The sequence below is a fragment of the Lissotriton helveticus genome, chromosome 1_1 (assembly GCF_964261635.1).
Source record: "Lissotriton helveticus chromosome 1_1, aLisHel1.1, whole genome shotgun sequence".
In the NCBI taxonomy this organism is placed as follows: domain Eukaryota; kingdom Metazoa; phylum Chordata; class Amphibia; order Caudata; family Salamandridae; genus Lissotriton; species Lissotriton helveticus.
The window spans coordinates 1,641,806,595-1,641,833,263 of NC_136057.1; the positions used below are offsets into that span (position 1 = coordinate 1,641,806,595).

At 42.5% G+C, this 26,669-nt stretch overlaps 1 protein-coding gene and 1 long non-coding RNA gene across 5 annotated transcripts in view; one reads left to right on the plus strand and one right to left on the minus strand.

Annotated features, from left to right (window-relative positions):
- The window catches only part of AGAP2 (ArfGAP with GTPase domain, ankyrin repeat and PH domain 2), a 1,117,996-nt gene that overhangs the window by 204,468 nt on the left and 886,859 nt on the right, over nt 1-26,669 (minus strand). For both annotated transcript variants that reach the window (XM_078688707.1, XM_078688698.1), the window contains exon 11: nt 6,998-7,160. In XM_078688707.1, the coding sequence (XP_078544833.1) occupies nt 6,998-7,160 (163 nt within the window). The remainder of the gene's footprint in view (nt 1-6,997; nt 7,161-26,669) is intronic.
- Nucleotides 1-26,669, plus strand: part of LOC144829512 (uncharacterized) — a 354,617-nt gene that overhangs the window by 113,892 nt on the left and 214,056 nt on the right. For 2 of the 3 annotated variants that reach the window (XR_013610689.1, XR_013610691.1), the window contains exon 5: nt 16,474-16,533. The exons of the other annotated variant lie outside the window; for it this stretch is intronic. This is a non-coding gene — a long non-coding RNA (uncharacterized LOC144829512). The remainder of the gene's footprint in view (nt 1-16,473; nt 16,534-26,669) is intronic. 3 annotated transcript variants of the gene reach the window in all.

Sequence of the window (26,669 nt, forward strand, 5' to 3'; positions counted from 1 at the left end):
CCGGGCCGAAGACGCCTGAAATGGCAGAAACCGGTCCCCGGAAGCTTGTTTCCTTCCCAGTGTAAGAATTGGCTTTTGTAGTCTGGTCTGCCCTGTTCCCATGATGCACTGGGCCAGGGACAGACTAATTTGCATACAGCCAGGTTCTGAAACTGGGATGGTGCAATGAGCTAAAAAACGGTGTTGGATCTAGCCCTGATCTCTTGACTGGGTGAGAGTACTCTGCTTTATTCAGAGACTCTGTCCATCACCACCCCTTGTTGTGAATAATTTTGTCCACCCTAAGCGTGGAAGGGTATACTCAGATGTGAGTCCCTTGCTCATTGCACCATCAGGATTCAAGCAAGCCGGGCCGAAGACGCCTGAAATGGCAGAAACCGGTCCCCGGAAGCTTGTTTCCTTCCCAGTGTAAGAATTGGCTTTTGTAGTCTGGTCTGCCCTGTTCCCATGATGCACTGGGCCAGGGACAGACTAATTTGCATACAGCCAGGTTCTGAAACTGGGATGGTGCAATGAGCTAAAAAACGGTGTTGGATCTAGCCCTGATCTCTTGACTGGGTGAGAGTACTCTGCTTTATTCAGAGACTCTGTCCATCACCACCCCTTGTTGTGAATAATTTTGTCCACCCTAAGCGTGGAAGGGTATACTCAGATGTGAGTCCCTTGCTCATTGCACCATCAGGATTCAAGCAAGCCGGGCCGAAGACGCCTGAAATGGCAGAAACCGGTCCCCGGAAGCTTGTTTCCTTCCCAGTGTAAGAATTGGCTTTTGTAGTCTGGTCTGCCCTGTTCCCATGATGCACTGGGCCAGGGACAGACTAATTTGCATACAGCCAGGTTCTGAAACTGGGATGGTGCAATGAGCTAAAAAACGGTGTTGGATCTAGCCCTGATCTCTTGACTGGGTGAGAGTACTCTGCTTTATTCAGAGACTCTGTCCATCACCACCCCTTGTTGTGAATAATTTTGTCCACCCTAAGCGTGGAAGGGTATACTCAGATGTGAGTCCCTTGCTCATTGCACCATCAGGATTCAAGCAAGCCGGGCCGAAGACGCCTGAAATGGCAGAAACCGGTCCCCGGAAGCTTGTTTCCTTCCCAGTGTAAGAATTGGCTTTTGTAGTCTGGTCTGCCCTGTTCCCATGATGCACTGGGCCAGGGACAGACTAATTTGCATACAGCCAGGTTCTGAAACTGGGATGGTGCAATGAGCTAAAAAACGGTGTTGGATCTAGCCCTGATCTCTTGACTGGGTGAGAGTACTCTGCTTTATTCAGAGACTCTGTCCATCACCACCCCTTGTTGTGAATAATCAGTTTAAATAGGCACCGCTGTAAGCTAATCTCTAATTAACCAACTCATATAAGCACATAAAATGACTGTTATACGTTTTTTTTTTAAACAGAGCTTTTAGGCTAAAATACGCCCCGACAACATATTGGCCCCTGATTATTTTTTCTTTCATTTTTTCATTTTTTTTACCGTCTTACAATTCTTCACCTAGCAGCACAACCCATATGTGCCTGCCCCCCCCCCCCCCCCCCGCCCCTCCAAGCTGACATCAGAAGAGACAGAGAGGCGGAGATGAAGACGGTCACATGTACATCCGCTCAGGTAAGAGAGCAGATATTTCCGCCATCTTTAATGCCCCCCGGCACGTGTGCAGGAAAACACTGCAGGGGTATGCAGAGCGATAGCTTCGACTCTTAGCTAACTGCAAACAGGAGGACGGAGACAAACACAACTTGAACATTGTATTCAAAGCTCCAGTGGCAAATCATTCCCAGGGTTCATTCGTGCAAAACACAGCTGAAGGTCATATCATAAGCAGGCATGCAAAGGAAACTGAACCCAGTGAAAGATCCCCAATTCCCTAAAAAACTGGAGTTGTTCTGTTAAAAACTCTAATATTTGCAGAGACAGAAGACGGCAGCTATGATAGTGGGTGCATCTTCCGAGCTCCTAAAAACAATGTTGGATGCACCTCGGTGCCAGCCCCCCCAATGGACATCTGTTTTCTCGATTAATACAAATAACTTAAGTGCTAAATAAAGCTTTCCCTTGGTTAAAAGGAGTACACCCTATTGGAAAGATGACAATGCCAATGTGTAAGTTATTGGTTCCTATGCCCCAGCTAATCAACCAAACATTTAAACAGCATAAAAACTGCCAAATTCCAAATCTGTGAACATTAAATTATAATAAATGGTAAGAAGGAAAAGTAAAATAAAAAATGGAAGACTGCCTTGTAATTATTTTGCACATTCGGTTAAGGGAATGCTCCCATTACAGCTCCAGGATGAACGAGCTGTGGCACCAAGAAGTGAAAATATGAAGGGGGATTTTTATTATGTTCACAACCATATCTAATGTGGTAACGAATATTTGAAATATTTCATAAATCTTTCCAGTTGTGCCAAAGTTTCAGACTGAAGAAGTGGAGGTAGTACAGAACCTGCTTTGACAACTTAACTGTGGAATATTCCTGTGTAGATACATTCATCTATGAATACTTTGTATTCCTTTAAAACAGAATTACAATCAAGCATCTTCGATTATTTGAGGAGGCAAACCACTAGCTCAAACAAATGCACAAATAAAATACAATCTTTCCAAACCTCCTCAACACTCCCTCACCACAGATGCCAGCAATGCTTCTCTGATCAGACAGTTTCTTAAACAAGCAGTGGCATAGCCAATAGGTCTCGCCTTTGGGACCTTATAAGTGTTTAGTTATCCAGCACAATATCCTTGGTGCAACAACATCAAGTGTTGCATGGCTAAACACTTATAAGGTCCCAAAGGCGAGACCTATTGGCTGTGCCAATGCTTGTTATTTTGGTACCCAAACTTATTTTCAGTTCCAGTCCGATCCTGGCAATTAGTAGATCTGTGGCTGAGGGAGAGTGTACTGATACCAGGCATCAGAGGTTATCTTATACAATGAGATGTGTATGAGTAATTTTCCACATAATATTATGGTTCTGGTGAATTTACTATTCAAACTCCAATCCTTTATTGGGAATTGGATAACACATGTTCTGTAAAAAAGAAAGAGACCAATGTGACAGCCTCTTTATGTTACAAACGTACTCCTCTGTGACTGTGATCAATCTTCAGCCAATCCGTGAGTCTCTTTTCTAGATGTACTGTCTATTTTAATCTTGACTCTGACACTAAATAAACAAAGGAACGATCATATGATCTGTTACGTCAAAGCCATCTCCCTAGTCCAGCACTTTTAACATGCTAACGCGTGTGATTACCATGAATGATTGGACGTTAGTTAATGATCTAAACCTTAATAATGAAGAAGCCCAGTAAGTCAAGTGTAACCTGCATGTATGTTATATGTTATATGAGACATGTAAAGCGCTCAATTACTCATGAGTATCCTGGCACGATATGGACTGCAGACAAGCGGAAGGAGAAATATTAGATAGCCTGATTAAAAAGATGGGCTTAGAGAAGTTTCTTAAAACTACAGAAGTCCTGGGTGTGGCGCAGAGAGACAGGAAGACTGTTCAAGTGAGTAGCTACCTTGACCGAAAGTGACTGACCCCCCCCATCCTAGAGCGACGGAAGCGGAGAGTGGCCATCAGACGGTGGGAAGCAGATCGTAGGGATCGAAGAGGGGTGTAAAAGGCCACCCGTTTCCTAATGTAGGAGGGTCCTGAATCATGCAAAGCTCTATGAGCCAAAGTGAGGGCCTTAAACTGCACCCGCTGGACCACAGGCAGCCAGTGACGGTCACGCAAGTGTTACCTTATACTGGATCTCTTAGAGATGTTAAATAAGAGTCTGGCCACCACGTTCTGGATCAGTTGAAGTTTATTCACCAAGTGTCCCAGGATGCCAATAAAAAGCGCATTGGCGTAATCCAAGCGGGACAAGATGAGTGCCCGTGCCACCATTTCCTTTGCCGGCTGTACGATGATCCAGAGTAGGTAGAAGTAAAGTTCTTGTCTCAGACAACATCTGGCCTCTTCTTGGTATAGCGTGTTGAGCAAAATTATGGCTGTAAGGATGGAAGAGCCCATGTCTGAAGAGTAACAGAATTCATAAGCATTTTTGATATTCTAAGGATAACATTATTCTTCAATACCAAACAGCACATTTTTGCATACACAAGCTGACTATTTAGAAAATGGTGAGAACCTGAAAAATAGAGGAATTAGGCTGTGGTAAAACTATAAAGAGGTTTCTAAGAAAGGGGAGAGAATGTGGTCTAATGGCTAGAGCGGCCGACCTCGAAGCTGTGGAACCGGGTCCGAGTCTCGGCAGAGACGCTCAACATCCTGTGATTCTGGGCAAATCACTTAATCTCCCCATGACTAACAAAAATGAATGTGTCTGTCTGTAACGTAAATGGCGCTCATGTAACGCGCTCTGATAAGTTTGGGTCAAGTTCGCGCTATATAAAACTCTAGAGGAGGGAGAAGTGCTTCCATCCTAATCTCAGAACCTGCCTCTTTGAAAAGCAAAGGTAGCTACATTGTTGTCCTTCTGGTATAAGGTCAAGACAGAGCTCTGTTGGAAAGGCTCTTTGCAGTATTCATGCACTGCAACCAGAAACAGCGTTGTGTTATATGACCGTGCTACGCAAGTGTAGTTAGTTGTCCGGTCACCTCTTAATGGAAACATAGCCCTATTAGCTCTTTAGAAAATGCAATGGAATATTATTCATATCTGCTACTATGCAATATCTTCATTGATAAAATAATATTGATATCAGTTCCTTGGCTTGATAAATATTTAATAAATGACTATTCATATCAATGCCTCTGAATTAAGAGCATTAGATTAAATACTATTGTTATCTGTCACTAAGAATTATGGAAAAGTGGTAAAATTTTCCATTTATGTGCTTTGTAGCAATTGACAATTTCAGATACCAATACTACCAGCTGCTTGAAATTAAGATAACTGATGAATTGCTATTCCTACCAACACCAAAGCCTTATGGACAATGGAGGAAATTATATACCTCCCAGTTCCTCAACATCAGAGATAACCTATGAAATACCATAACTGGCAGCCGCATAAAATAAATCGACAAGTTATGAAATGTAGTTCCAATAAGTACCTTTAAATTCAATAAATCAATATTTAAAATAAGTGCTATCCATGTCGGCTTTTAAGCAATGCAAAAGTCGATTAATTGCCTTTTCTCTCAACTCACCGGAACAATGGATAATGATGAAAAATACACACCTTTCATTTTCTAGGAATTATGGACAATTGATGAAATGCAGTTAGCATGAATTATGGGAATGGAACAAATATGGTTTTATTCGGACTCTTTGTACAGTGGAATGTTATCACGTTACTAATGCCCTGATTTAGAATTTAGTCGAGAGGGTTCTTGGTCACAACGACAATGGAGTACCCTCTTTGCCAAACTGAAGTTCTGCATGCTTCTTTTAGAGTAGGGCAGAGCTTCAGTATGTCAACCCCAGAGACTAATCCATCTCTGTAGCCGACATACACCTCCGACGGCCAAATGGAGTTGGGGGTTGTCAGAGAGTTGACCACTTCAGCTGCCTGATTGAAAGTGGGTGGACAAATGGCAAGTTTTCACTGTCCGTCATTTAAAGAATGACCCCTGTACCATGGGAGAGAACTCCCATGGTGCAGGAGTCATTCATTTTTTATATTTTAAAAAACACAATCCTACTTTGGGATTTGTATTTGAAAATAAAAAGTTAGGTTTAAAGTTTGATGGACGGTACTGGCATTTTTTTAAAGGAGCAGTCTATCAAATTTTTAAGTAAACAAAAGGAATCCACCTGCGGTGCTTGAAAGTGTTCCTTACTGTGGTAGGGAGCACTTAGTGTTTTTTAAAATACCCCTCACACACCAAAAGGACCCTTGGTGTCATGCTTCATCATTGTGGTCTTCGCACCCCTCTACGGGATGCGGCGTGCAGGGCCGGACTGGCTACCGGGCAGTTGTGTGTGCTGCCGAGCTAGGGGCTAATTTCTCTGTGGTGGGGGCTTATTTCGTTGATGGGGACCTGCGTGCGATTTGAAATAAAAAAAGCAAAAACAAATTTCGTTTTGCACACGCAGGTCCCCATCAACGTAATTAGCTCCAGCACAGCAGCACACACAACTGCCCGGTAGCCAGTCCGGCCCTGGCGGCGTGCTGCGGCCTACGACTACGCGGGAGCACTTTTTGATTGATGACTATGCGTGGTGCGTGTGAGGGTTTGTTTGTGAGTGAGTGGTGGGGTGAGTGAGAGTAAAAAGAACCTGGCTCGTGGGGTAAAAAACTTTAAATTAGGCCCCCGGGCTGGTACTATTAAAAATGTGAAGTGCGAGGTGTTGATGCTGTGTTTATGTACATCACCTCATGTGTGCGTCAACATGTTTCGAAGATCAACTCCTTCTTCAGGACGGGGTGCACAAATTCCCCAACTTACTCACGTTTCACTATGTAAAATATGTGTAGATATTTACAGAAAAGTGAAAATTATATGTAAACAATAGGCTACAATGTACCTACAGCGGTAAATCCAGTAATTGGCTATTTGCATTACTTGTCTTTACTGATTAGTGAACTTCATGAGCCTTCTGAACGTCTGGGGTTGCCTTGCCAATCTGCAACGGACTCGATGCGAGTTGATATCGATGTGTCCCCATACGCGGCTCCGCGGCAAATTTTTAATACATTGACAAGAAACCGCTGAGGCAGTGGGTCCTGCCAATGTAAGAGATATCCAAAGGCCCGTCAGACATTTCTAGATTCAGAGGATGAGTACTCTGTCAGGGTGACAGAGTATTTTGCTCTGTTGCCCTACCAGAGTAAAGGCTATTCTCTATGGTCTAAACCAGGCCCTATATGTGCCCAGGAAGCATAATCATTATTTTAGCTTTACATCTTTTGTGAGTGATGGAGGTAAAATGAAATGCCACTATTACTAAAACCTTCTTTAGACAGGCATGGAAGTTCACAGACAGCAATGAGTCTCCCTTCAAGGGAAATCGATCACTTACTTGTGGTGTCGGTGAGCTGCACTCCACTTACATCCTTCACTAGGCCGTTAATGCTGGTGGACGGTCCACAAGCAGAGATGGCACGGGGTGGCCTTTTCCCCGGGACTTTCACTGTTGTTCTCAAAAGATCCATCTCTTTCCCATGGCTGCTGTGTATGTAATCCTTCATATAAAGGAAAAACAAGTCATTTGTTTCGCCGGCTATAGAGGGGGTCATTCGAGAGATGGTAAACACTTTAAAAATATTGAGGGAAATCTAAACAAAATATTACGTTTTGAGACTAGTACTAAGTTATGATTACTTCTTACATTTCTTTCAAGTTGTCTGCATGATTCTAGATATCTGATACCACTCGCAAAACTGTTCACGGCAAACCAAATATCAGAGTAGGCTGACCGAGAAAGTTTGAATTTTGAGTAAGAGCAACAATTGATATTCTGAAATGGAACTCAGAGGCTGAAAGTCCATGGGACAATTCAAATAATTTCTACTGGCTTTCGTTGATACCCACCATGGAGTCCCTGTAGACAAAGAGATAGACAATATGAGAGAACATAACCTCATGAGGTGATACAATCCAGGGTTGAGTAGCTACCTCGTTCTTCAGGATTCGTTCTTTCAGAGACTCACGTGCTTGAATCATGCCCTGTTGCTGAGTTGGAAGTCCCATTTTAACTTTAAACTGGAGTAAGAGGATGCAAAATGCATGAGAACACTTAAACTCAGCAACTTTAGTAGCACACTAACCTCATTAAAAATTAACCAAACTCCAACCAATTGCAAAGAGTGGGCACCAAAATCCACTATCTCTAAAGGCCATATAATCTAAGATTTCCAGCACAAATCTAACAGTACAGAAAGAAAAGCTGAACATCTATTAGTGGAGGGAAGGCCATATGGAAATCTATTAACAGTGTAAATGCTAGATCATTGTAGCTACAGGTAAGTAACTTTTTCCTTCTCCAGCATTTTACAGGCTTGAATCGTATTAGCAAGAAGTACCAAAAAGCAGTACAACAGCATAACTCACAGCTCTAAGCACAGCTAAGTAAACAGCAACCACCACGCCGAGAACAACTACACCAAATACAGCTTTCAACAAAGCAAGGTAGACAGCAGTGAAAATAGCTGCTAGCAGAAAACAGATCACAGTGACAAAAGCTGCTACAACAGCATGAACTGCAGGAGCAACCACAGGTGTAACTTCAGCAGGGACATGGCAGCTACAATATCTGCTACTGCAGCCGGAACAACAGCTGCGACAACTGTAATAACAGCATTGACTATACCTGCTGCAAATGTAGTAACCAAAGCAAAAGCAACAACAGCTGCTAGTAAGGCAGATACAATAGAATTTACCACAATGATAACCAGAGTAGGGACAACAATTGCCACAACAGCCGAAACCAAAGCAGTGTCAATAGCTGCCACCATTGCAGGAAACATGGTGACTGCCAGCAAGACAGGGGCAACAGAAGCAACCAATGTTGAAATCACTCAAAACAAAAACATAATTAGTACAAAGTATGAATTATTCTCAGTCACTGGATCACTCTGCCCTCCATTGTGTGTTTTGTTCACCGTGCCACTGTACACAGAGACAGGCCATATGCAAGTCAGCCTTGGTTATTGTCCCAGATGACCAATCCAACCAGACTATCTAAGCCATGTCCTCTCTGAAAGGTAACATACAAACCCTCTGTTAAGTTTTTATTTGTTGTGCTTAATCAGTGAGGAACAGCTTGAGTTATGTGGCACTTATATATAGGCAGCCAATGTATTTGGGGTCACTCAGTAAGAAAAACAAACATGCATTGATAAATAAAACCAGTCTGACTCTAATGTGCTAATGTAGGTAAATACAAATGAGCACAAATGTGTAAAGACCATGTGATGGTGGCTGCTACATTTTGCAAATATTCCACCCATCACCTAGGTGTTTCCTAGGGTTTGACTAACTAAGTGGGTGTTTTTTACTCGTTGGTGCATGAGAGTAAATACACTAGCCATAAGTGGAATGTCGCTGGGCAGGAGTCTGCGTAAGTGTGAACTGAATTTGACAAGTGCCCCAGAGATACTTGTTTTGTTTCTATTGTTTGTGATATTGAATTTCCTCTAACTTGCTGATTTTCTCCTGTATAGGTTAAGCATGCAAGTTTTATTTTGGTTTATTAGTCTGCATTATTTCAGAAAGGCTGTACAACTGTTGTCCCATTCATGGAAAAGCCGGGCTGTCATTGGTTAGTCCGCCAACGAGTCGCACTGGGATTGGTGAGACAGATTTATGCCATCATTGGTTTGTTGCTGTAAAAGTCGTGCTTGGTTGACCTTTGGTAAAGTCTTGCTAGGATTGATTGTTTTTCGCTGGTTTGTTTTGTGTGTTTTTTTTGTCTATTTTGAGCAAGAATAATGAGTGCTGTGTTGAAAAGCCTGCATACGAGATGTTGATGAAAGTTGAGCTCTACACTTATACTTGGATTCTTGATTAGCATGACTACACTTCTGGTGATAAGGACTTACAATTTCCTTTAGAGGATACCTTTAACATTAGTTAGCTAGATTTCATGAGGCAGAAAATAAATGATAGAAAGCCTTTACGTAAACCTACACCATTTGAGGCATTGAACAAATGGGATTGGATGGCCACAGAGAAGGAGAGAAAAAGAATTAGGAAGCAGGTGAAGCGCTCATAAAGTCAGTAGTTGGAATGCAAGTGGAACAATCAGGAGAGATGATAGAGAGAGGATATGGTAGAAAAAGTGAGAGTTTTCCCAGTAGTAGTCAAAGAGATGGCAGACAAAAAGAAAGTCGAAGAGGAAGACAGAGAGCAGCGTAAAAAAACAGGATTCACATGAGGATACCATTTTCACTGCTCTTTTGAAATCCAGACCTCCTCCGTACACCGATGGGTTGCAGAGACAGGTGCCAGTTTACACAGAACCTGATATGGGTGCAGCAGAAGAGGGTACAAATGTACAGACACAGGGATTCTTAGGCCTTGCAGTAGTGGGTCCATCAGTGAGTGCCCCATCTGAGAATACATTGATAACTTTGCCGAGTACTAACAGAGATACTACTGTTGTCTCTCCAGTTTCGATTGACATGTCTGCTACTGTTCCTGGTGAGCCACCCAAAGAGAGGGAAATTAATATAGGACTGTTAATGATTGCATTTGGAGAGATGTTTCAGGCAACGGTTGATTTAAATAAGCTGATGCCTTACACTGCAGACAAAATGAGATACTTAATTTGAGAAGCAGCAAGCTGTGCGAATGGAGCACATGATAAACTTGTGGAGTTGGGCTAACGCAAGGTTGACATTAGTAGAATGAGGAATGTACAGAGAAATTATTAAACAGATTTGACTAAAGACGAGATACAAGAATTGGTTTTGGTGACTTTTCAAGCTCACTTTAAGAATGTAGTTGAGAAAACTAAAGACTGGAGAGATTTGAAGAAGTATCGAGAAAGGTGGAACATTGAATATACTAAGAAGAAAACTACAGGGACAGGAAAGAAAACAAAGGGGTCTATTCATGATTCAGAACTGGAGACACTCTCAGAATTTCCCCTGAGAGAATTACATGGAGGGAATTATGTGCATGTTCCTTGGACTAGAGGTGATCTTTATGCATTTACGACAATTTTTCCAAAACTGAGAGAGGATCGTGACAGGTGATGCAAGGAAGCTCATAGATTGAAGATGATTTTGAAAATGCTTTGGACTGATTTAGATACACTATTTGAGATTACTGTTCGTAGTGATCTGTGGACTGAGGTTAAAGCTGTTGTTGCTTGACTGACTGAGGGACCAGACCACGCGATGGCTAATAATGCTGGTGGTTGCTCATAAATATAAAGCCGTGACAGAGCATTTGAAAATAAAGGTGCCAGAGGGGAAAATAAACTGGGTAAGGATTTTCAGAGCTACAGCAGAGCTGACAGTCAGTGCCTGCTCACTATGAGAGGCTTATGCAGATTTATAAAAGCACAGTGGAGTTGAAGATTCCAACTTCATTACGGGGTTGTGTCCTGAGCTTACTTCATATTTTCTGCAGAGTGTGATGGTTAGCAGACTAAGGGTATTGATGTGATCTTGAAACATGCCAAGTACTTTAGTGATTGGTTTGATGCGAAGCAAAAGATGATTAAAGAGAAGTTGATGATTACTAAGAAAAAGCAGATTCAGAGAAGTGGTAGGAATCAGATGATGGGTTTAGATCTGAATTTTGTATCGCCTGACAGTTCTGGAATGAATGGAGTGCATCTCATGCAAGTGGTGAGAATGGGAAATGAGATGGTGTAGATGCAAGGTCATGGTAGAGGAGTTGTTATTAATTCTTGAGTGAATGCAAATGTTAATTTGCTGAAGAGGAGCACTGCGTGACATGTCTGTAGTAAAATCAGCCACTAGAAGAGGGAGTGCAGACTGAATCCAGACCGAATACAGAATGATTTTGTTTCCCACTTGCAGCAAAATGCTAATCCTATACAGCCGCAGTCAGTCACCTCAGCCCAAACAGCTCCTTTGCAGAGTGTGCAGTATCAAGGGCAGTTCCATACGAACATGGCTTTAGTTCCAATGGTGCAGCAAAACATGTGAAAAAAATGACTTGCAATTAACAGTACTAGCATGCTTCATTGATTCTGAATAATGTTTTTTTCTATTGTTCCCCAAAGACTAATTCCCAATGACAGTTTCTGAGAGGGAAGGGGAATGCCATGCTTGATGCAGCCCTAGAGGCAGACCAGAGGAGCCCTCACGTAGATGGGGAGGAGAAAGGCAATCCTGTGTCATTTTTCATAACACTAATGCCACCTGCTCTTTATTTTTTTCTGTGGAGGTTCCAAACCTGCCACCCTCAAAAAGAGAAGTCCAAGTTGTAGACATTAGCAGTAAACAGATTGTTAACCAGTTAACAGCAGATGTTCCTGTTAAAATAGAGTCAACGGAGAATAAACATTAGCAAATATTGTGTGATGCAAGTCCTGTTAATTTACTAGACAGAGACTTGCTTTGAAAGATGAACTGTGCAATTTATTGCATAACAGATAGTGTCGCAATTGAAACAAAAAAAATTAAGACTCAATGTTTAAATTCAAATCAAGATTCAAGAATTCTGTTGTTCCCAATTCTTACCAAAGATGATTTACCTCTGGATATACAACATACTGTCAAAACAGAGGAGATAGGATTGATTCATGTGTAAAACCTGTTATAATTAATGTTAAGCCAAATGCAATATTCCCTAGAATTAGGCAGTACATACTTTCAAAAGGCGCAGAAGAGGGAATGAAGCTCATTATTGAACTTATAATAGAACAAGGCATTCTGAAAGAGGTGTTTGGTATTCTTCGCAACTCACTGATAACAGCAATTAAAAATCTAAATGGTAAATGGAGAATAGTGCAGGTCCATAACAAAATAAATAAAACAGTCATTCCATGTTGTCCTGTGGTTCGAAGCCTGCAGTAATATTGTTTTGCATTCCAGCTGTTGCAGAATGGTATACAGTCATATATTTATGCCAAGTGTTCTACTTTATTCCTCTACAGGATAGTCAATTTCTGCTTGCATCCTATTTCCAAAATAAAGTTTTCAATTGGTGTATACTGAATGTCCTTCAATTTTTTGTCAGATTCTAAAGAAATATTTGGAGAACCTGAAGTTGCCATGAACATCAGTTCTGGTCCAATATTTTGATGACCTTTTGGTGGAATGGAAGACAAAAGAGGACTGTAATCTAGACACAATTGCACTTTTAAGTTATTTAGCTGACAATGGTTCCAATGTTTCACCAAAAAGATGCAGTACTGTAAAAGAGAAGTCATTTACCTTGGTCATAGAAAAACCAAAGGAAATGATGGACGGAGCGTTGACAATACAAGCACTCCCCCCCAGTCAACTGATCCGGGTTTAATCCATCACTGTTCTTTAGCCCACTCTGCCACCCAGTTCAGACATGGCCATATGCAAATCAGTCTGACCCTGTGCCTCATGGGAACAGTCCAGCCCGAACTGCCAAGCCATGCCTTACCTGGACCGGAAACAAGCTACCAAGGACCGGTTTCTGGCATTTCAGCTGTCTTCAGCCCGGCTTGCTTGAATCCAGTGGCAAAGTGAGCAAGGGACTCCCGTCTGAGCATACCCTGCCAACTTATGGCAGACAAAGAAAAACCAAAGGAAATGATGGACGGAGCATTGACAATACAAGCACTCACCCCCAGTCAACTGATCTGGGTTTAATCCATCACCGTTCTTTAGCCCACTCTGCCACCCCAGTTCAGACAGGGCCATATGCAAATCAGTCTGACCCTGTGCCTCATGGGAACAGTCCAGCCGGAACTGCCAAGCCATGCCTTCCCTGGACCGGAAACAAGCTACCGAGGACCGGTTTCTGGCATTTCAGCCGTCTTCAGCCCGGCTTGCTTGAATCCAGTGGCAAAGTGAGCAAGGGACTCACGTCTGAGCATACACTGCCATTAGATCACTAATAAACTGTTTAGAAAAACCACAACCACTAATTCTATATTACGGGCTGACAGTTTTCATCCCTCAACAGTAATTTCTGAAATCCCGTACGGAGAAATGGTACGGGTACGAAGAAACTGTAGCGGTGAGGGAGATTTCAACAATGAAATAAAAAAATTACAGGACAGGCTAAAAAAGAAGGGTTATCAAACTCACAAACTGACTGGTGCGAGAGATAGAATTCTGAAATTAGATAGAGGGGTCACTCTGACTCAGAAAAGTAGAACAGAATCAGAAAGAAAACGTACTTTTGTAACGACTTACTGTTCTCAAAAAGACTTGATAAGAACAGCTCTCGGCAAAAACTGGAGTCTCCTAAAGGGAGTACCCGGTTTGACCGGTTTGGTGGGGGAGAAGCCCGTGATGACATATAAAAGGGGGAGGACGATTAAAGAGAAGGTCACTAGGAACTATGTTAGACCTAGTAGAACCGCTTCTTCAAATTGGCTACCATCGCCCCCTAAAGGTTTTTACACTTCCGGATCTTCTAATGTTTGTGACATAGAAATGAACAAAACTAAAGATTTTCAATACAACAGTAGCAAGCGGTACTTGATAAATGAATTTATCAATATTAAAAGTACAGGCGTGATCTATGCCATAATATGTAGCTGTAGGAAGGTATATATAGGCAGCACAAAATGGAATTTAAAAACAAGAATCCAGGAACACAAGAGAGCAGTAATAAATCAGGATAACAGATCGCCTCTGTTCGTACATATAGAGAAACTCCACAGTGGTAATAAAGACTTTAGATTTCATGGAATTCAAAAAGTAGAACACAACTTCAGAGGAGGTGATTGGGAATTGAGAATTAGACAAACAGAGGCCAGATGGATATGCAGGTGTAGAACGGTGAAGGAGGGACTTAATACTGATTCAGAATTACATTATTTTTTAACATAACGTTTTGTGGTTGTGTTGTGGTACTTGATTCCGACATTGAGGTACTGAGCAGGGAACTATTTTGAAGATACACTGTGTTCTCACCATTACCGGCAGTTAACATGGTTAAGGTTAGAGGATTTGAAGGGTGGACCATAGTTGGGTCGACTCTTGCTAGGTTTTATGCTAAATTTATGGGATATGATAGGATTTCTAGAAGCTGACTTAGGAAGAACAGTAGAAAAAATGCGGACTATTATTTGGTTTGAGTTCTAGGCAACTGTCACATTATTATGATTGTGAAGTATAGGATCAATCAATAACTGTTGGCGGGATGTTAAGATAGACACATTGAATTTTGTCATGGAAATATATGAATAGTGGAAAATAAACTTTCACATATTATAATTTCATTTTTCTTTCTTTGTTTCAGTACTAGTTATTCTTTATAAGATCATTGAAACATTATTGGTAACGAATTAGAACGGCGATCGTACACAGTACTTACTTAAAACGAAGACGGACCAGAGTGGGAACCGAGTGGTTTGGGAAGATTCGATGGTGAACCAATAGCGATGAGGCTTTACATATAGTTAGAACAACAAGGACCAATAATAATAAGGCTAACAGATGCAATGGACCAGTATAGTATTCCGACACGCATAGGAAGACAGTGGTGAGACGGAGTGGAAAGGAACAGGAAAAGAGGTAATAAGGATTGGAAATAATTGACATGGGCGGACCAGAATGGAAGCAGCCCGTGTTTCAGACTGATAGACTAATAGGAGTGAGGTTCTAATGACGATAATAGGAAGTAATGAGTTTTTGAACAGGAAAGAAATGCATAGGCGGACCAGATTGTAAACTGTTTATAGTTAAAGTAGGCACAACCCGCGCAGTTTTGTAAAGTGAAAAAGGATTGGCTAAATTATAGTAGAAAAGCAATGTTTGCACTAGGTCTGGTGCATTCCGGATTTATCGGACCGGGAGCCAGGACCACGGTGACGACTATTCGACTTTGGATCTTTTAATAGGTGAGGCCACTTAGATTTTGACGGAGGGTATAAGCTGAGGTCAGGTTGCAGGAACATGTAGAACTATGGCTCAGATCTATATAGATATGTATTTGTTCTTTCTTGTGACTAGGAATACAGATTAGCCTACGAAGACTGGATTGTAGATTGGAGCTTGGACAGGAATATTGACAGCGCAGAAGTGGACGACAGCTCAGGAAATTCACCAGAATATTGGCCAGGAATGAACAGCATTGGTAAGAGCTTAAGTATAGGATGACATAGATGAAGTTAATGCATGGGATGAATGAATCCGTTTTAATAATGGAGCTATAACAAACACCGCTATTTTTCTTTTAGGTATATTCGGGGTTTTATACTAGGGAACTTCGATAAGAGATTTTTTCGGAACCACCAATACAGAACGTTTGAAACTACAACATTGGTGAGATATTGTGAGGGGATATCAGCAGCAGGACTTATTTGGGTCATTCTGGTCTTGATGAAAATTAGAGATGAACGTATGTAAACTTAGTATTACGTTTCTTTCATTATATAGTGACTGTGGATATTAGAGGACTATAGGAAGATTTCAGATTACTTGTTGGATACGAAGATTTTTCCTAACAATACCGGTCATACACTTGAAGGTGAGCTCACTTCAGTGAATACAGTAGGGTTCACCCCGGGGGGCATATAGCTGACTCGATTACTGTTGATGGAGAATAAGGGCTTTTTAAGCTATTTTTAGCGAATGATAATAGTTCTCCATGTCGGAATCAAGTTGTGGGATTGAAATAATGACCTGTATATGAAAATGAGTTGTATATATGTACGATTTAATTATAATGTTAAAATCAATTTCACGAGTATGTTAAAATAGGTAGGGTGGTGTCTTTTGGTGGTCTATGTATTAGACAAAAGAATTTTGAGTCCGTAATGTTTTTCACTTAACATAATGTTATATATGATTGGTGTGTTTTGAAAGTAGGATGAAATTTTATTCAGTTCGATTCATTTTTTTTTCATCTTTTCCTTGTTTCCAGCCCTGATGATGTCCCAGATGGGGACGAAACGCGTTGGCTGTGAATTTGTCAATTTTTGCTGTAAGTAATATTAATTGTCACATCTTCTGGAAGCTGATTGGACTGAACATACGCTTCAGAATAAAGAAAAATCAATGTTAAAGTTGTTGGCTTGTTTGGATGAGCATTTATATAAATTGTTGATTTTGCCAAATAGAGTAGGCAAGAGATAAATTAATACCTTTGATTGAACGTACTCCCTTCAATATCTAGCTTGTTGAATTGTGTTGTTGAGGTTAGACGGTGTACCTTGGGGAGGTTGAGTATGTACACAGAATATTGATAGGACTTTTTAAAAAAACAAGTGTGGAATTTACCCCTTAGTTGCACATTTATAGAACCTACACCGTCACAGTTGTGTTAAACAATTATTGTGGTGCTAATGAGTCAAATTGGCAAACCATAGGGCCCAGGCAGACTTCTTCGAGATGGCCTTTAGAACATTCTCGTGATTGGCTGCCCCTATTCTCTAAATGTGTTGAAGCCTACTCCACCTGAAGATCAGACAGCAGGACAATTGCAAACATCTGTTAAGGGAATGGACCTCTATTGAGACTGAATGTGAGGCTCATTCTAAAAATTAGATTCACTATTTAATCTGTACAGCTCTCCAGATTAATCAAAGTTTCAATTGTGGTTATCATCCTCAAGCATCCACTAGTCTGAAATGGCCAGATGCTCCTCCTCTTGTTCTAATGAGGATTAGAAGTACCCCAGACAAAAAGCCTGGTCGCTCGCCCTATAAAGTACTTATGGACAGAACAATGTGATTGGCCCACATTACTTTAGCTACACTTGTGCCAATAACTGATGACATTGTACTACATTACTGCAAAGGTCTGGCTTATGTAGTGAAATATGTTTCTCATCAGGCAAGTTTGGCAACAGCGGTACAAAAGGGGGTGGTGATGGACGAAGCATCTGAATCAATCAAACACTCACACCCAGTCAAAAGATCTGGGTTTAATCCATCACCGTTCTTTAGCCCACTCTGCCACCCCAGTTCAGACATGGCTATATGCAAATCAGTCTGACCCTGTGCCTCATGGGAACAGTCCAGCCTGAACTGCCAAGCCATGTCTTCCCTGGACCGGAAACAAGCTTCCGAGGACCGGTTTCTGGCATTCCAGCCGTCTTCAGCCTGGCTTGCTTGAATCCAGTGGCAAAGTGAGCAAGGGACTCACGTCTGAGCATACCCTGCCACACTTATGGCGGCCAAAAGCAGTACAAAAGGGGGTGGTGATGGACGAAGCATCTGAATCAATCAAACACTCACACCCAGTCAAAAGATCTGGGTTTAATCCATCACCGTTCTTTAGCCCACTCTGCCACCCCAGTTCAGACATGGCTATATGCAAATTAGTCTGACCCAAGGGACTCACGTCTGAGCATACCCTGCCACAGCACCAGCAAAAAAACTCATTGTCACCCACTGCAGTAAGGTGATTGGATTGTCATGAAGAAGCATGTCCTCAAGAACTATTTTGAGGAATGGTGTCCTCATCAGGTTGCACTTGTGACTAGCACTGCTGTGCAATATGCCGGAGTCTCGCAGAAGATCGACGCTACTCATACGAGAAGAGTGAAAGCGGTGGATGAAGAGGTGAAGTTGATGAAAGTGATGGTGAAGATCCTGGTGAAGGTACGAGTAGCCAGTTTCAATTTGAGGCTCAGAGCGAAGAGCTCTTGCAAAGAAATTACTGACAGCAAGAAGAAGTAGTCTCTGATCTGTTCAGGGAAAGGCTCCATTTCAAAATTCAAGTCTCAAGAATCCTCAGAGGGAATTCCAAACAGTACGGTTCACCTGAACAGGCGTATCTTGTGTCTGAAGAAGAAGAGCCTGATACAGTGATCTGCAGTCCAATAAACTGTTGCCAATTGAAAATGAGTTGGAAGAATAAGAGCCACCTTGAACTTTTGAGAAATCCTAATAGAGGTGAATAAGTCTGAACATTGAAAACTAATCTGGATGAGGAAATAAACTTTGAGATTGAGTTTATGGACTGGAAAAAAAGAAAGTGAATCTGGTATTATTTTGAAAAAACAAAAACGTTTTCTTGAATTATCTTTCTGGAGTACCACTTTTTTTGAACTGTATGTTTTGATGATGTAAAATTGTGAGTTGGTCTACTATTGTGTGTGTCGTTTCTCCAGTGGGTCTCCACAGAGATTGAATTAGCTACAATACAAAATGAGGTTGAATCTTATACACTGGCACATAGAGAACATTTAGTAAGTGGATTTATTGATAATACATATATAAAATTGTTAGGTGAAAATATTAACGTATGGGGATTACGATTTGCATCATGTGTACTTTTGTTTCTTCTTCTGCAGTTGTATAGTTTGAGTAAAGAGGGAGCATGTATTTATTAGGGAATATAATGAGTGAAGAGTTAAAAGTGATGAAGGATTGAGAAGATGAGAAGAAAATCAGACATCAGATTAAGGCGGAAGAAGAATTTAAGGTTTTCAAATATGCATCCCATATTGAGAATGTAGTAAAAGAGAATGGGTGAATTGTGTATGGTGTGTTGTGAACCTACAGAAGTTAGACCAATAGAATATGTGGGTGAGAGTGAGTGTGAAAGAAGTGATATTGTTAGTGGTGATTTCCTTATTGGTGAACAACCAATATTTAGAGGGATCCATTATTTGTGTGGCAAGACTGCTTATTTCATCCTGCCTTATAAATGGGTGGGTCGTGTTACTTAGCTATAGTGTTTCCCAGAGTCTATCATGTGAATGACATGAAGGATGCTGTTGGCAGAACCAAAGAGCTCATCTCCTGCACCCCTTTCCATTGAAGTTTCTCAAGAAGGCAATCAACCAGCAACCCATGAACACCTGGAACACAACAACACCTTGGACCCATCTCATTCCGAATTCCGGGCCAAACACAGCACCAAGACAGCCCTGATCACAGACACTGACAACATCAGGGCCCTTCTGGACTATGGCGAAATAGCAGCCCTCATCCTCCAAGACCTGTCAGCCGCCTTTGACATCATCTCCCATCATATCTTGATCAACAGACTTAACCGGAATCCAGGGAGATGCCCTCCAATGGATCACCTCATACCTCACTGGAAGAACCCAGAGAAGATAAAAAGATCATCTGTGGCATCTCCCAAGGATCGTCCTTTAAGCCCACTCTCTTCAACATGTACATGACCCCACTGGCCAACACCATCAGATCATATGGAGTCCACATCATCTCCTATGCCGATGACTCCCTGCTCATTCTATCGCTGTCAGAAGACCCCTCCACTACCAGAGTCAACTTTCACAGATGTCTGCTGAACGTCGCCGACTGTTTGAAGGACAACTGTCTCAAGCTCAGCTTGGACAAGATGGAAGCCCTCATCTTCGGGAACAACACCTCATCATGGAACAACGCATGGTGGCCTGTTGAACTCAGCCCATCTACAGACCGACAGACCATGCAGCAACCTCGTCATTATCTTGGACAGCAAGCTATTTACGGAAAAACAGGTAAACACAGTGTCATCTGCCTGTTTCCACACCCTACGCATGCTCCGAAAGATCTTGAGATGGCTCCCACTCAACACCAGAAGGACCGTAATATAGGTCATGTCACAAGCAGGCCGGACTATGGGAAAACACTCTACACCGGAATCACTGAATGCCTCCTTAAGAGAAAACAAATAATACAAAACTCAGCAGCAAGATTCATCTTCAACCTCCTCAGACAGACACCACGCCGCACCTCAAGGACCTACATTGGCTCCCTATCCAGTGGAGATGACAGCTCAAGATGTTAACCCACGCATACAAAGCCCTGCACAATGAAGGACCAGCATACATCAAACACATGAACTTCCACCAACCAACACCTATGTTCCGCTGCCCTCTTCCTCACAGACACCTCCCTGATCTGCCAAGGAAATAGCAGAGGATTCTCCTTCTCATACCTGGCGGCCAAAGCTTGGAACGACCTTCTCCTGCACCTCAAAACAGCCTCATTGCTCCTGGGTTTTAGGAAAGGAATCAAGACCTGGCGATTCAAATGAACAGAGCACCACAAAGCATTGGCTTGAGACCCTCATAGATGATTTGCTGCACTTTATAAATCTTGATTTATTGATTGATGATTGGTTTCAAGATAGTGAAGCTTCGTTTTGAACAGATAGTATTAGCTATAATAGGAGCTATGCTATCATCATAGACATGGCCGTGAATAATGTGAGGATTAGGAGATAAAGTATGCTTGTGGACCGGCTTGCTTTCAACACTGCCGAAGTCCTAAACCCGATTAATTCTGAGCTTATAGCAATGTGTGCAATGATAATGCAAAACCACTTAGAGGTAGACATCCTTCTCACAAAGGAAGGCGGTGTTTGCAGGGCTTTTAAGGTTAAAGACTGGTGTAACTTCATTGTCAATAACAGCAGGTTTATTAATGCATATTGCCAAACATCCCAAACATTTGTTGTGAAGACCAAGCTTTACAAGAGGATGGCTTGTGAGAAGCAGCAGGTTCCTGGGTTAGTGACATAGTAAAGGGATTCAGTAAGGTTAGTGAATGGATCAATAGTTTGGGAGGTAGTACGTTTAGGTCATTACAAACCCCCTTAATTATTATGTTGATTTGTGTAATTATTCTGTGTCTGTTGTTCAAATTTGTTAAATGATGATTATACATTGTGGGTGTAAGGCAAAAAAAGGTTAGTCTATTAGGAAACAACATGAGCTGGGGATGGAGGATGCCAGGGATCGGGCTTATAATCAACTGAAACTGATGGAAGAATTGAATTGCAAGAAGCAGAAAGTGATGCTGACTGCATTAAAGCTGTTAGATTAATGTGAGTTTAGTTATTATAGGATAATTAGAGCGAGGAGGCTGTTAAAGCTTTTGTACATTTCAGAATTTTGTGCATTATTAACAACATGCAGAATGTGTATTTACTCTTGATTTTACAAGTACACGCTGATATAGTACTAATGCGTTTGAAACTATTTTGTTATGAAATATAGAAGTGGGCTTTTCTGGCTTATGTTAACTAGGCCTCAGTTTAGGGCCAAACACCATATTATTCAATATGGATGCCTACCCTTGTGCATTTCACTGTTCATTATTTCTGCAGCATGCAATCAAGCAGAGTCATGTTTGTTTATTTCCACTGACATTGTTCTTGCTGTTCCTTATAAAAATAACCAGCCTAGTCACGATAATGTAATGCATCAAGGACTTTCCTTTAGCTTTATTGTACCCTATTCATGCATATTAATTTGCTGTTGTTCATGTAACTACTTTATCCTGCCATCTCTGCATGACATTTGCATAGAGAATCAATATTCATGAAGGTGGATTTATTCTGCAGATCTAGAGTTCAATTATTGAGGCAGGCCTAATCTTATTTGGCTGTATTTTTACATGTTAGGAGGTGCCTTATCTAGGGGACAGGTTGCCTCATGAAACTGAGGTTCAATACTGTCTCCAATCCATCAACCTGTGGATGTGCATTTGAGGTATAGAGTTTAAGGGGACCCCAACGGCCACAAAAGTTGCACTCATATTCAGCTTGCTTTATATCGACACCCCAATGTCCTGTCCATTATAAACCACCTCTCTCAATCAAGAACCATGTTATAATTCTGAAACTAACCCATTGTGTAGACTGGTCTCAAATGATGTTTCAATATTCAAATCAATATCATTCCCTTTATTTATATATTTATTTATTTATTTATTTTAGAGTTTTATATAGCACTGGCTAGACCTGGAGGTATCGGAGCACTTTACATAAGGTTCCACAGAAATTACAAAATTACACCAGTTACACCAGTTACTGGAAAAACATTTCAAGAGTGTAGAAGATGCAATAAATGGAGCTTTGAAAGATACGGGGCTGGGGTAAAGGGGTAGGAGTTAGATATGATGGAGAGACAAAGGAGAGTCTGCCCAAAGTTCGGCCCAAAGTTCGGCTGAGGGGGAAGTTCAAAGCCCATCTCCTCTTTAGCTATCAGGTAGCTCCACCAGGCATCAGCCACACAGCTAGGTCTCAATGGGAAAACAATTAAAGAGCAAAGAGGTGGAATAAATGTAGCGTAAAGGAGAAGGGGGTGGCGTAAAGGGGTAGGAGGGAGAATACAACAGAGAGACGAAGTACGTTTTTTTTTTGTTTTGTTTTTTGCGATTTATAGAGCGCGCAAATACCCGAGGGTGTCTCGGCGCTATGGACTACAGTAGGTGGATCCTGATGGAGAGCTTATTGATTAAAACCAGGTTTTTAACATTCTTCTAAATGTGAGAAGAGATTGGCAGGATCTGATCTCCAGTGGGACCGTGTTCCAGAGTTTAGCCGTGGTGACCACGAACCTTCTGTCACCCCAAGAGGCTGTTTTAGTGTGTGGCACCATTAGCAGAAGGGCAGTGGATGAACGGAGTGCCCGAGTGGGTGTATGAATTTTAAGATGGTTAATTAAGAATTCGGGGCCTTGGTTGCGAGATGCTTTAAAAGCAGTACAGAGTATCTTGAACTTTATCCGGTTCTTTACTGACAGCCAATGATAGTTCTTGACAACATGTGAGATGGGCTTAAACTTTGGTATACCTGATCTAATTCTAGCTGCTGCATTCTGAACTGTCTGCAGCTTTTGGATATCCCGCTTTTGGGCGTTTGCGAACAGTCCGTTGCAGTAGTCTATGGAAGACATGACCAAGGTGCTGACTAAAGTTTTTCCAGCGTTCAAAGGGATAAATGGCAGGAGTTTTTTAATCATGCGTAATTTGTGAAATGAAGCAGATGCCACTGAGTTGGCATGGGAAACAAAGTTACGCTTATCGTCAAATGTGACGCCCAGATTCCTGACCTTGGTTGCTGGAGTAGGTGGAGGGCCCATGGAGGACGGACACCAGATTTGTGACCAGCAAGGATGTAATTTACCAAAGATCATGACCTCTGTTTTTTCCGAATTTAATTTGAGGCAGTTGCTGGCCATCCAACTGCTGATGGCAAGCATGCCCTTCTGAAAATCATCTGCATCCCTATCTCCATTGTTGTTCACTGCCAACACTAGTTGAGTGTCATCGGCGTAAGAGGTAACGGCCCATCCCATGGGCCTTGATGATTTTGGCTAGGTCCGACACATAAATATTGAAAAGTGTCAGACTCAGGGATGAGCCTTGGGGGACCCCGCATGGTAGGGCTAATTGGGCCGAGTGGAAATTGCCTAGATTAACCGACTGCATGCGGTTAGTAAGAAAGGATTGCAACAGTTCTTTGGCCTTGTGTTGGATCCCCATTTTGGTGACACGGTCGATCAAGATGGTATGATCGACTGTGTCAAAGGCCGCTGAGAGGTCCAGCAGGATGAGTATTGCTGTTCCTCCCTGGTCCAGGATGATTCTGATATCCTCTGATGCCTTAATTAAGGCGATCTCTGTTCCATGGCCTTTACGGAATCCGAATTGAGTGCCGTCTAAGAGATGGTAATCTTCTATGTACTTGGAAAGTTGAATGTTCATAAGTTTTTCCACAATTTTGGCTGGGAAAGGTAGACTGGCTATTGGCCTGTCATTTTTTGTATCGATTGGGTCCAGGTTGGTATTTTTTAAGAGGTTTTAGAATGGTCTTTTTCCAGATGGTGGGATAGATGCCAAAAGTGAACATTACATTGAAAATATTGTCCAAAGCATCTGCCACCTGCTCAGCGACGGGAGTGAGTACGTCCGGTGGGCAGGGGTCATTAGCCGATCCTGACTTTATAGAAGTCATAGTGGTAAGAATTTCATCAGAGTTGGTGTTTTCAAATTGCTTCAGACAGTGAGCTGGGTAACTGTTATCCAGAGGTTGGTCGGCCAATTTGGCGTGTGATGCAAATTCAGCATAGATGTAATCACTTTATTGAAGAAATAGTCCGCCAAGGAATTACACAGTGATTGGGAGGGGATTATGGGAATGGTGGGTGTGTGACCTGATAGTGAGGACACTACCTGGTAGAGCTTTTTATTGGAGTTTTTTGCTAGCTCGATTTGAGTAACATAGTATTTGGTTTTTTCCTGTGTGATCAAACGTTTGTATTTGGCAAGTTCGTCTTTAAAGAGAGATTTTTCTTCACTCGTGTAGGATTTGTGCCAATGCCTCTCTTGATTTCTGAAGACTTTCTTTTGTTCCCTAAGGCATTCCGTGAACCAAGGAGCTGACGGGGAGGTTCGATTTTTAGAGAGGGTCTTGCTCGGGGATAGCAAATTAAAGGCGTTCTGCAGCCATTTGGTAGAGTTAGCCACAGCTGTATTAGTATCTGATGAAACGTCTGGTCGGCTGATGGACAGCTGGGATTTGAGAAGAAGATTATCTGTCTTTTTCCACGCTTTAACCGAATCTGGCTTGTTAGGGGAGATATTGGGGGGGGGGATTTGCTATCAATGGAAATAGTTTAAATGACTGCGTAGTGATCGGACCATACCTGGGGAAGTATTTGTTTAATAGAGAGATTTCTAAGGTTAGTGAAAAGGCCATCCAGCGTGTGTCCTGCTTTAAGGGTGGCTTTAGGGACACGTTTGTAGGAGGGAGAATACAACAGAGAGACGAAGTAAGTTCTGTCCAAAGACCGGCTGGGTAGGTGACGGCTGAAGCGGTAGTCCACAGCCCATCTCCTCTTTAGCTATCAAGTAGCTCCACCGGGCATCGGTCAAAAAGCTAGGTCTCCACGGTCAGAGGTAGGTTCACAGATTCTGTATCCTGATGGGTAGGCCGGATGGGGGATCTGTTCGAGGACTGGCTGATGACTGTTTTTTCTAAGAGTAGTAGCACGATGTGGTAGAAACCACTGTGGCTGGGCCCCTCTTATCTCTGGGGGTCCCTCTTTGTGCTGTGGGGAAAGGACGCGTCCATCAAGAGTTGTCCCAGATATGTGCTCAGGTCCTTCTAAGCCCCTGAAATGGTAGTTCTCCTCAAAGGACTCATGGCGGCCATCTTAGGGTCAGGCATGTGCTGGGTGTTTCAATGTCTCACTGTGCCGGGCCATCTGTTCCTTGTCTTAAGCCCTGTCAAGGTGCCTAAATGACTCTCTCCAGTCTCCCCCCCCTGCTGCGGGGGTGCCACCTGCGTGATCTCTCGTTACGGGGATCCCGGTCGCCATTTTGAAGTCAGGCAGGCAGAGACAGGAGCTTTCTCTCTCTCCCGGTTGTCGTTTTCCTTGCCCCCTTTCACTTGGCTGGCAGGAGCCCACAGCAGACGTTACCCGAGGAGCCACAACAACTATGGAGTTCGCTATGGGCCATCCAGGTATTTCCCGGTACCCCCACTCACCGCTGCTTGAATCACTCCTCGCTTCCCAAAATGTGGTGCAGAGGGACATTAATACAGCATCCCCTTCAATTAGAAGATCCTCGGCAGAGTGTCGGCCACCATCTTGGGGTCAGGCACAGCCAGGCGTGGATCTGTTTAACTGCTGTTGCTAGCCTGAGGCCGGCTAACCGTTCCTGATAATGCTCGCACAACACGAGGTATGGAGCCGCATGCCGCTCACAAAAGCTGTGCCACAAGGGAAACGCAACCCCGGCTGCCCGTTGATCCGATCCGCCTAAGAGTGGGGGTCAGGCGCGCTCCTCTCACCGCACCATAAGAAACGATGCTGCCTGGGCAGATGCGCCATCTCCACACTCGCGGCGCCTTCGTGTAGATACCTTCACCACCGCTGTGTCTAGGAACCGCTCGCCACCATACTCTGGCGCAAGGACACCCACGTCCTCCCGCTTTATATCTTACTTCCACATATTAACGTGCTGTTTTTGAAAAACACTGTAGGCTAACTTCACACAAAAATTATCACACATAAATAAATCCTAATTAGCAAATGCTTATTCCAATTCTCCTCAACATGTTCCTACATGATATGTAGAATTACGGGGATGTTATTTACCAAGGGGTTTTGTGTGACATCACCACCTTCCCTGGTTTTCTTTCCCCTACTGCAGCTATGCATTCTGCTTTCAATCAAAGCAGACAATCAGTGCTGTGGTGACAGGTTCACATTGAGCCCTGTCAGCCTGGCCTGGAAGGCCTTTATGATTTACCCACAGTGGGTAACGACGGGTTTTGTTGCCAACCAACTGTTGCTACATCATAGCAGAATAATCCACATTACAAGAATGTTATAGAACCATGCAGTAATATCTACTGGTAGTC